Raw genomic sequence first — 11,838 nt, 5'->3', positions numbered from 1 at the left:
ACCACTACTTGAATACTGCGATGTTGTGTGGGACAACTGTAGTACAACCTACAAGCAGCGACTACAAGTTTTGCAGAACAGGGCTGCTAGAATCGTCCTACGAAGCGACGCGAGGTCTAATGTGGGGGAACTGCACCAGGCACTTGGATGGAGTCAACTGCAAGTCCGAAGAACACGCCATGTCTGTGTCATGGTGTACAAATGTCTCCATGGATTAGCCCCAAGTTATCTACTCAACACGTTTAATTATAATAATCAAATCCACAACTACCACACTAGACAATCACATCTCCTACACAGACCCAATTACACATCAAAAGCAGGTCAACGTACCTTTGCATACAGAGCAACAGTAACTTATAACTCACTAAACTGTAACTTGAGACTAGCACCCACACTTAAAGCTTTTAAAGACAGGTTGAAAACTGAACCGATCTGACACCTGATTACCTAATGACGATTTACTGACAACGATGATTTGTTACGTTTCATTACTTTGATTGATTTGTTTATATGATTCATTACTTCTACGTTCAGTTATTATCATATGTTTTATTATTTCCTAAGTTTGAATTTTGACCTCTCAGTTATCATATGTTTTCTTATCTCCTAGTTGGAATTTTGACCTCTGACCTCCATAATGACCATAATGACCATCGATTATTATTGTATTTTTATATAATTTATAATTTATGTTAATTTATTTATGTTATATTACTTTTGTATTTTATATGTTATTTGTCATTGTAATTGGGCTCCCTTGGAAATCAGCCCCTTGGGGCTGAAGCGACAACCCATACGTCCTAAGATGAATAAATAAATAAATAAATAACCACCCTTCGGTGTAACACACCAGCTTCTGTATCTGTATAGCCGGTATAACTGCCCTTCGGCGTAACACACCAGCTTCTGTATCTGTATAGCCGGTATAACCGCCCTTCAGTGTAACACACCAGCTTCTGTATCTGTATGCTATTAGCTGGTATACACGTAACTTCCCTTATGCATAACACACCAGTTTAAAATGACAGAATATGGCCGCTAATCACCCTTGCAATATTCTGATTGGTCGAGACAGATTCTTCACCTACTTGATTGACAGCTGGTTTGATCCTCCCATTGGTCAGAACCTCCTCCATCTGTGAGATGTTGAAGTTGGACACACCAATGGCCTTCACCAGGCCTGCATCCACCAGACTCTCCATCGCCTGAAAAAAACAACGAATTGTTCATTCAGAGTTGACTTTATGACTTAACTTGGATCCAGCAATGATGACAGCTTCTTGACATTGTCCCACAATAACATAGGGTATATGAAAGATCACCATTGTTAATTAACATGGTATACATTAAGAAAATATAGATTCTGAAATAAAAGAAGTGCAAGTTCATGTAACAACTGTCCTGACTTGTGAAGTATTCCAATGGTGTCTGCAGATATGTGGTACAGAAAGTTTTTCTTACAATTTGTTCTCATCAACAAATGTTTGATATTGATATGAAAAGTCTCTTTCCTTACCTAACTACACACTTAACATCCAGAGACAATAAGCTACATGTAAGGTTATTTTGTACTCCTGAATCTCCCCTACAATAATTATGGTACAGACCTCATTAACATAATCTATGCTATTTTACTCAGATAGACAAAATGTAAGCAAATATCAAGAATATTGAGAGCATAACACAGCTTTTGTGCTAATAACATATCAACCTACTTAAAAACTGAATGTTTCATCTAGATTCTGTAAATTATTTGACTAAACAACCTACAGTATATTGTGTTGCAACAGACCATGTCTTTTGTAATGTGCTTCTGGCAATTTAGTCAGGTCAAACACCTGATAAGCCCATTCAATGAAGCTACCTACTGGGTAGTCATTATGATCCGTTATAAGTAATTTTTGGACACCCATGATGGCGCCTCCTCATGGGTTATAATAAACACAAGAAATTGTTTGTTTGTTTGGTTGGTTGGTTATATCAGGGCTCGAAATACTTGTTTCTGCACATTGAAGCTGGTGTGTGACGCTGAAAGGCAGTTATACCTGCTATACAGATTCAGATTACCCTTACCAGACAAATTTTACCTGAATCATTCAGACTTTGGGAAGTTTCATAAGTATTTATCAGGGCTCGAAATACTTATTTCTGCACATTGAACATTACACTTTACCAGACAAATTTTACCTCACTGTATCATTCAGACTTTGGGAAGTACTCTGTGAGAGTATGTAGTATAAAAGAATTATTTACCTTCCATGTGTCCATGAAATGAACATCTGGTGTACATAGAATCGCTCGACCATTCTCGTCTTTCGGATAGTACACTTCCCCTCTCTATATAAACAAAAGAAAGTAGAATTGCTAAGTTAGATCACAACAGTTTAATTACATACAGAGAGAGGTAAATTACACATGTTGATTTAGAAAATACAGAATGTGTTACATACCACCCAAGCCACAGGAAAGTGCATGAGGTACAGGTCCAGATAGTCTAGTCCCAGGTCGGTTAGGCTCCTCTGACAGGCTGGCAGCACATCATCTGGGTGATGTCTGGTGTTCCACAACTGAGAGAGGAAAAGAAAACTTAATTCATTATTGGCTAAGAAACAAAGTAAAGTCATAACTTTTGAAAAATAAGCAAATAATAATAAACAAATAAATAGATAAATAAACAAAGCCATCATTTTTAGTTGAGATGACAGAAAAAACATTAGGATAATGCGTTATAAATGACTGAATGAAAGAACGAATGAATGAATGTATAAATGAATGAATGACTGAATGAATGGTAGGTTGAGAATATGCCAATAAACATCATCATCATTCATTATTAAATATTATGAAGGTTTCAAAAAATATACACAGCTCAATTATAAAGATGAATGATGAATGAGGTGTCTACCAACTTGCTGCTAACCTTACTGGTGATGAAGAGGTCCTTCCTCTGTACCGCGGATCCAATCTTTTCCCGTAGCGCTCGTCCGACTGCCTTCTCGTCCGCGTATGATTCAGCAGTGTCAATGTGACGATAGCCCACATCAATGGCAGCCTTAACCGCTTCGTAAATGGGTTCTGTTGAAGTCTGAAAATAAGGAATAAATGTTTTGTTTGTTTTATATTAGGATCTCCATGTATTAAACCATTTGTACATAAATTAGTACTATTCTTGCTGGACTCACCAGATGATGTAAATCACCATGTAGCTAATACGAGACGGAGGTTCGCTAGGCCTCCATCCAGGTGATTTGTAATGAATCACCAACTTCTAAAATAGCAATATTTGGACCCTATTTGCAATAGATATCAATCATCTTATCAAGTTACAATCAGCTTCGCACCAGAGGCGTTGCCAAAAATCCCCAAACACTGCAACACTATTTTGGACTACTTTTTTGGGGCCATCACATATTTTGTCGACTTTTCTTTTCGTATATCCTAGCCTAGGCCAGAGCACCCAAAGAAGCTGTCCCAAATAAAAGCAGAGACAAAACAGAAAGCTCAACAAACGTATAAAAATGAGTTGAAACGTCCGAAAAACACTCAAACTCACCTGATCAGGCCATGACCTAGTTTCTGAAACTGACATAATTTCTGTAATTCGCCAGAATTTCTGCCGAATTCTGCCATCCATACCCCCTCAGGAAAGCTTGTTGTAGACTTCACGAGTTTCTCACTGACCTGCCAAGTTCCGACGGAGCCAGGCCCTGTCCCCAACCCTAGCAGCGGCATTTGCGCCCCGGTACGAAGTGCTGCAGTAGTCGGCGTGGCCATGTTGGAGTGGACTTGCCTTGCTATGTACCTGAGAAACTGGGTCAAGATTTTAACGTTATAAAACGTTATATAAGCAAATCTGGCCTAGTGAGTTCGTAGAAAAGAAGCTACAACACTTGTAAGACTATCTGTAATTTCTGGCACACCGTCAAGCAATGTATGAGCCTCTATTATCTTACCTGAACGCTAGACTTGATCCACCCTAGAGACATGTAGACACAGGCATCGCTTTGCCCCTCCCCCTAAAGCGACATCTAGCGATATACATACGAGTTGCAGCAGCCGGCTTAAATAGCACTGGAAAACCACCTGTTCAAGGCGACATGAAGACAGCAAGAATTTTGCTTAATTCAGTCATTATAAGTATTGAATGAATACATACTAAGCTTGCAATCAATCAATCAAAGTCAAAAATGTATATAACACAATGCGTACCGTAGTAAACAAGGTCAATGCCTTCACCAACGTAACTGATATGGTTGAATGTTTGTTGACATCTCAGTAGGGCCTGTATTCTACCTGTGGTGCCTTTCTTCACATTTCAAAAGAAACCATGGAGTTGAAAAAAAGATCACATGCTCAATACCCTGCGTGGCAGCCATGTTTAGACCGTAGCCAACTGCAACGTAACAACAGTCTAAGACCAGACTTCTTCAAAACCAGGTAAACTGTTACGTTGTTACGATACGACTTAAACCAGGAAGTTTCGCAAGTTTCAACGCATAAAAGTGGACAAATGGTGTAAAACCTTATACGTGAATTTAAGTAACCCTATAACCTTCCCTTTCAACTCAGGGTATGTTGTGGTTAAAGTTTACCGAAACGTTTGATATGCAAGGTTGAACTGGACTTAGTTTTGGACATTACAGTTCACACTTGTTTCACGATGACTTCTACCGACGCAGATGACACGTTATGAAAGTTATGAAACGTTCAATGTCGGTATTAAATATGCTAAGAAGTCATTCACATAATACTGTTGACTTAAGGAATTTGTGTTTTTCAAGATTTGATCTTCAGACACCCCCGCAAGTGGACAACTATGGGTTGCTCGGGCAGCAAAGGTGGAGTAAAAGGTACGAACATGTTTAATGTAGGGCAAGACATATGCACACCGAGAAAAACACATACTCAAACACAGGAACACACACACACACACACACACACACACACATGCACACACACACACACACACACACACACACAGAGAGAGAGAGAGAGAGAGAGAGAGAGAGGTTGATAGAGAGAGAAAGAGACGACTTTAATTCCTTGTGGGGTTAAAGAGAGGCGAAAAGGTCAAACATCAGACAAACTCCTGGTTAAACCTGTAATGTCGGCGTTGTCTTGCTCTTAATTGGAGTTATCAAGACACGTGACCACAATTCGAACGTCACATGCCCCATTTTCATACATTTATTTTTCCTATCTTTGAAATCACAATCAAATCAAAGGGGGATAATTAAGACATGTGAGCGCAATTAAGACATGAATATACAAATACCCCATTTTCATTCATTTCCTTTTTTTTTACTTAATAACTTGATAAGATCTAATGTAGGAGAACAATTAAGACATGTGACTTCATTTAATACATAATTAAGGCATGAATGTGCACGCCCCTTTTTCAGTCTATTTAAGCACACTTGCAGTAGGTAGAGTTATAAAGTATTAGACTAAGCCGGGAAAGCTGCAAGGTTATAGGTCATCTTCTTAGTGACGTCTACTCCAACAGGCAAGAGAGACTCAAGTTCAGGTGAGGTCAACTTGTAAGATTTCTTGCGTTTGTTAGATCATCTCAAGAAGGTCTTAGATACAAGTGTAAAGCGCCCCAGAGAGCTCAACTTACTTGAAGGATCGAGCCGAGAAGCCTCCTTGGTTACGCAAGGAGGCTGGTTTTATGTCGTAGGGCTTTCGAAGGGTTCCGAATTCACCCTCGAATGCATCTTCCTGACTCTGTCGTCTTTCGACTGATTTGGTTGCTCCACAAGAGATACTTGTAGACAATTCTAGTATAAACAGAGAGAAAATGCCGCAAAAGACCAACAAAATAGGCCTGGCCGACTCTAATGCTCGGATATTCTTTCAGAAGCCTTGAACGTAATTATAACGCCAGAATTCATCAGAGACCAAGCTAAACGTGAGCAAGTCATTTGTTGGATACGTCTGATACAAAAAGAAACTTTATAGAGCCTAAAAAAATGTACAACAACTTTCGTAATTAATATAAGCCATTTACAGACGACAAAACAGACAAACAACTGAATCCTAAAATTTACAAAACAATGAGGGTCAGCATATTTTGAGTCAAACCGGTTGACTGGATTTAAATGGACTTTGCTCAGGCGCCAATGTTACACTGAGCACGACTTATGTAATTACACTGTTTGGTGGTTCTGAATGCCACCCAAGTGTACATGGTGACATGTATGTGCTGAAAAGTACACAGCTCCGTACGCTATTGACCTTTCACTTAGATTTTAGCTAATCTCCAAGCAGATGTTTCGGTGGCCGGAAAAGACAGTATCCATTAGCCAGGCGGTTGGGTGGCAAATGGATGTAGTCTGGCTGTTGGATACTTCTTGGCCAATTTGGAACATAACCATGTGTGCAACACATTGACCGCATTATAGATACATTTCCCTGTAACCGTGCACGCATATGTGTAGATGTGTAAATATTGCACGTTTGGGAATGCATCTATAGCAGCGACACATGTGCTGCAGTACAAAATACGAACCAGTCAGAATTGCCCTGAGGAAGGTGACAGACGGTCACCGAAACATCGGCTATGAATTTATAAAACACTTGGCTGTGTAAAAAAGGAATTTCTTAACTCACGAGACTTGTTTTCCCGCAGATACACGTCGAGGCGAGGCTGGAAAGATGACCTGCCCTGCGGTAAAACTGTCGACCGGAGCGTCCATGCCTCAAGTTGGGCTGGGGACCTGGCAGGTAGTGTATTAATCTAGTCTCCAAGCAGAGGTTTGGGCTTATTTTGGCGTGGTTTAGGCTTTTTATCTGGCCCTTTGTACTGGTATCTTGTTTTGTTCCATCTAAAAAAAAATACCTGTACAAAAAAGAAATCCCGATAAAAAAGCCCAAACCACGCCAAAAATGAGCCAAAGCCCAAGCCTCGTCTTTAATTTGTCAGTCAGACAATTTAGAACTGTTGACTTTGAGGGTTATATTCTAACATATAATCACAAGACGTGAAACAATCACAAACTTATATTAATGCCTCCACCAACAGGGGACAATACAATACTCATTTTCACCTGAGCGAAGTGAGGAAAGTCGTGTGGCATGTCAGGACTCGAACCCGGGACCTCTTGGTTTCGAGTCGAGCACTCTGCCGCTACGCCACACGACTTTGAGTTTTTTTAAGGCCCAAACCGCCAGCGCTGACGCCATATCCCTCTTCCAGTCAAAAGACAACGAATGTTCTGGATAAAGCATGGTTCTGGATAAAGCATGGTTCTGAATAAAGCATGGTTCTGAATAAAGCATGGTTCTGAATAAAGCATGGTTCTGAATAAAGCATGGTTCTGGATAAAACATGGTTCTGGATAAAACATGGTTCTGGATAAAGCATGGTTCTGGATAAAGCACGGTTCTGGATACAAGAGTACATGCAGGCTTCCAGTCATGTTTCTATATAAACAATGTAATACCGTCTCCACTTCCAGTCGAAAGACAACGAGTGTTACGAAGCGGTGAAGGCTGCTCTAGACGCGGGATATCGCCACATCGACACCGCCGAACTCTACCAGAACGAGAAGGAGATCGGGCGGGCTCTGAAGGAGAAAATGGGCGCAGGAATGGCGAGGGAGGATGTCTTCGTCGTCAGCAAGGTTTGTATCATCAAATACAACTGTGAAGTATTCTATATGGTAAAAGTAAAGAGGGCATTGAGTGGAAGACTAAAGGAATTTGAAAGTTGTAACGATACTTATACTCTTATACATTACATGAAATATGTTTAAGTTCACTCTATGAAATAACAAGGGAAAGTATTAGATCTACAGGAATAATCATGTATGAGAATTCAATTGACTAAATTCGTTAATATACAATTGTGAATCCTTTTAATCTAAGACAGAAAATAAACATCATCTTGATATGTACGTCATTTATTTTCTTGATTTCCGCAGCTTTGGAACACCAGGCACCACCCTGATGACGTCATGCCTGCCTGCCAGAAGAGTCTGGACGATCTGGGACTAGACTACCTGGACCTGTACCTCATGCACCATCCATTCCCATGGGCGGTAAGTGCGATGCGCATGATTGCAAAGACATTCTTTATTGACAGCCTCTATCAGGCTTCGGGAAGCGACTGGAAAGAGTAGAAATCGGCCAAATAGAGAGATAACATCCCAGGGGAGTTGGTCCGATAGCTAGTACAATTTGCCTCATCCAGACCTCGGCATGTTACGTCTCTATTTGGCCGATTTCAACTCTTTCAAGCTGCCACCGAAGCCTGATAGAAACTACATTATTGACTCAACTAAAAGTACAGGGACTTTTGTATGGTCTTCTGCAACTTATGATCTAACAAAGATAAATACATGCATGAATAACGTCATGTCAGCGGCAACAATAAAGGTTTAACTATTGCCTAACCTTCTTTAATGTAGTTTAGATGGGCACGTTATTTGGACACTGTATTGGTTACCTCCCATGAGAATGTAATTGTTTCGGGTAAGGCACGATTAAGAATACAATAGTCTGCTGAGTTTGTTAAACTTGACTTTAAACTTTGTCCACTTTAGAGAGGAGACAACCTACTGCCTATTACTGACGGCAAGGCTGAACATTCTGATGTCCCCTTCATGGATACCTGGAAGGTAAAGTTAGCTATATCTATACATATTTTTGAGTATACATAAAGGCACAAACAAACAAACAAACAAACAAACAAACAAACAAACAAACTAAGGCCCTGGTCACATTTGCTATTGTACGGTCGCCAATTGAGTATTGGGATAGTCGTACAAGTCTCCTGCAAAATTCAGCTGCCTTGTTAATGAAAATGTTGTCTTAGATCCTTGTCGGTGGTTGGTTCTGTACGTCATCAGCCTGCTTGAAAATTGTTTGGAATCAAAATCGTACGATCATCTAAGACGAATGTGACTGCACAAAATGGTATTATGATTTTGATAAAGATATTTGTCATTTGAAGGAGTTTTCATGAAGAAAACTTAGCCTTTTCGTCTAATCTGTCACGTGGGAACCTGCAGTCTAAGGATACAAAAGTCTTTTTCAGGCGATGGAGAATCTGGTGGATGCAGGCCTGGTGAAGGCCATTGGTGTGTCCAACTTCAACATCTCACAGATGGAGGAGGTTCTGACCAATGGGAGGATCAAACCAGTTGTCAATCAAGTAGGCATGGCAACAGCCAGATTATTGTCACGATTTGCGATTGTTTTACGAAACATGACTCCTACAAATTATCAATCAATAAATGTACTGACCCATAGTGGGTCTCCCCAGGACGCTCTGTTAGTTATGATCTCACTTAAGTCAAAATAACTATTTTCCAAGTTGTCTGAATGTCGACGTCCTCAAATGATGTTACTCTTTTGAACGTTGAATGATGATGTACGGTCTGTTTTTGGTTGCTTTATTTTTTTTGTCACGTTTTCCGTAGGTGGAGAGTCATCCTTACGTGACGTGTAACCGAATGTTGGAGTTCTGCACCGAGAAAGGCATTGTGATGACGGCCTACTGTCCTCTTGGTGCACCTGGGTAAATACCTTAAGTTTGCTTTAGCCATTTTTGCATAACGTACGCAATGTGCAGTGCAATAAGTTATTACAATTATACGTAATTGTAACACTCAGGTGGCCTTCAAAGTTGACAAAGAGATCGTCTTCTTGAACTATTTATCAAAATATCTGTTGCACTGTATCTTACTGTACATATTCCTCAGTCAGATATATAAAGATTACCCATTGCAAAAAAGAATTTGCTGATCTTTTGTCTAATAATATTCTTATTCTAGAATATAATCTTTTCCTTTCTTACCTGATCATGCACTTTTTGTCTTCGTCATTTTAGGGATATTGCTGATCACGGGCTGGCTGTGTTGGAAGACCCAGAAATCAAGAAAATCGCCGAGAAACACGGGAAGTCAGCCGCGCAGGTACTGGAAATCATCTTAATTCACATATTTGAACCAAAGACACAATTATAACATGGATGCCATGTCAAGATTCAATTTGTAGTTCGGAAGTCTATTCTCTTTGCTCACCCATATTACAAGTCAGTGGTTTCTTGTCATGCTCCTTTATATCGCTTTACCTGATTCCACCATGTATAGATCGATACGAATAGCCTCTATCAGACTTCAGAGGCAGCTGAAAGGTGTAGAAATTGACCACTGAATAGACAAGATAACATGCCACGGCAGTTAGTCTTCGAAGGGGTACAGTTTCTGCAGCGGTTAACTGTACTCCTTTAGCGGACCATCTCTCCTGGCATGTTATCTGTCTATCTGGTCAACTTCTAGTCTTTCCAGCCGTTTTATAAGAGGCTAATAAGATACGGCTACGACTTGTACCTGTTTCAGGTGTGCCTGCGTTGGCAGGTGCAGCGAGGCGTGGTCGTCATCCCGAAGAGTTTGAGGGCCACAAGGATGGTGGAGAACTCTCAGGTAAGGTTTGGGTGGTTATACATGGCTGATCACTTTGTTTTAATCATGACTTTTACCTTAAGAAATGGTTAATCTGGCACACTAGCGACACGCTCAAATGAACAATTGCTGGTCACAAAAACCTTGTGAGTTATCGGTCTTACTTCAAACATGTCTAATTAATGATTCTCCAATGCATGTAATGTACATTCTGCCTTCAGCACGAAAATCAAAATACAGGGACGTTCATATGGATACGACTAAATAGTTTAGAAATTAGGACAGATGTATGTATATCCAAACTGTTTGTATGTATGTGTGTTTGTATGTATGAGTATACAAATTGTATCTATGTGTATTGGAAGTTGATATCTGTATCTTTTCCACCGATATCAGATTTTTGACTTCAAGCTGACTGCAGCTGAGGTGGAGACCATCAATAACCTGAACCAGGACAAGCGGGTTTACAAGTGGGAATGGTAAGTTAACGATTAGTTAATGATAATAGGTTAAGGGATCAATTGATAAATGACTTTATTGATGGAATACCAGTTGAAAAGGGAGGAAATTTACATTAAAGGACTTGTTCATTGTCAAGTTGTATCTTAATGTTTTATTGAAGCCACGCTATAATTATGCATCCTCAATGGCACATTGACGGGGCATTATGTGCATCTTGTTTTGAAATATCTAAGTTTTGGACCAACTTAGTCAATGTGGTCATGTATATTGAGAGTCAGTATGTTGATATTATTGTGTGCCTTGGATACTTCAATTTCTTCATTCATCAATCAATAGATAAATGGATAGACAAAAATTAGTCAAACAACAAACTTGCAAACAGAGGCTGTATTAAATCTTGTCTCACAAAGCGTTGCACTGAAATAGTCAATCTAAAACTCTAAAACGCATTGAGAATTAAATTTGATTTCAAAACATAAATAAAAGTTGAAATAAGTCAAAAACATCAAAATGTGAAATACTCAAAATATAAGTCACCTGTATGAATTTGTTACATGGTAGATAGATATTTGGCTGACATTTTCTGTTGTTGTTTTTCCAGGAGCAAGGATCATCCACAGTGGCCCTTTAATGAGAAGTTCTAAACTACCAGGACCGTAACACAATTACTGACGAGAACCAATCCAAATCAAGACTCTGTATTGTTGTAACCTTATAGTATTGTCACATGTAATAGTAATTAATGTTCGCTCCTTTATATCCATGGACTAGTAATGCTATTTGCGTATCAAAGGAATAACATCATATGCTACAGTTGCTACAGTATGGTCAATAATACTGGGTTTGGTATCCCTATATTACACACTGAAACTTATTTCATTTGGCCATGGATTCGTTCCTCTACCTTCTTCACTCCATCATTTTATAAACTCTAGTTACATTGTTACCCCATACACATTTTGCT

General features: G+C 39.6%; 2 protein-coding genes across 2 annotated transcripts in view; one reads left to right on the top strand and one right to left on the bottom strand.

Annotated features, from left to right (window-relative positions):
* The window catches only part of LOC109480360 (alcohol dehydrogenase [NADP(+)] A-like), a 9,800-nt gene extending 5,988 nt beyond the window's left edge, over nt 1–3,812 (bottom strand). The window contains exons 1-5 of the mRNA XM_019782555.1: nt 3,685–3,812; nt 2,924–3,088; nt 2,454–2,570; nt 2,257–2,340; nt 1,092–1,208 (exon numbers count right to left, since the gene is read on the bottom strand). Of these exons, the coding sequence (XP_019638114.1) occupies nt 1,092–1,208; nt 2,257–2,340; nt 2,454–2,570; nt 2,924–3,088; nt 3,685–3,777 (576 nt within the window). The 5' untranslated portion in view covers nt 3,778–3,812. The remainder of the gene's footprint in view (nt 1–1,091; nt 1,209–2,256; nt 2,341–2,453; nt 2,571–2,923; nt 3,089–3,684) is intronic.
* Nucleotides 3,813–5,429: 1,617 nt separating this feature from the next.
* Nucleotides 5,430–11,817, top strand: LOC109480314 (alcohol dehydrogenase [NADP(+)]-like). Its single transcript, XM_019782502.1, has 11 exons — nt 5,430–5,530; nt 6,635–6,729; nt 7,464–7,628; nt 7,929–8,045; nt 8,550–8,624; nt 9,044–9,160; nt 9,429–9,526; nt 9,839–9,923; nt 10,350–10,433; nt 10,809–10,891; nt 11,476–11,817. Exons 2-11 carry the CDS (start codon nt 6,661–6,663, stop codon nt 11,516–11,518), a joined length of 936 nt encoding a protein of 311 aa, XP_019638061.1. The 5' UTR covers nt 5,430–5,530; nt 6,635–6,660; the 3' UTR covers nt 11,519–11,817.
* The last annotated feature ends 21 nt before the right edge of the window (nt 11,818–11,838 follow it).

This window comes from Branchiostoma belcheri, unplaced genomic scaffold (genome assembly GCF_001625305.1).
Source record: "Branchiostoma belcheri isolate BF01 breed outbred unplaced genomic scaffold, Haploidv18h27 scaffold50, whole genome shotgun sequence".
Classification (NCBI taxonomy): Eukaryota; Metazoa; Chordata; class Leptocardii; order Amphioxiformes; family Branchiostomatidae; genus Branchiostoma; species Branchiostoma belcheri.
Note: the sequence above shows the minus strand (reverse complement) of the source record. Positions and strands in the feature narration are given on the sequence as shown.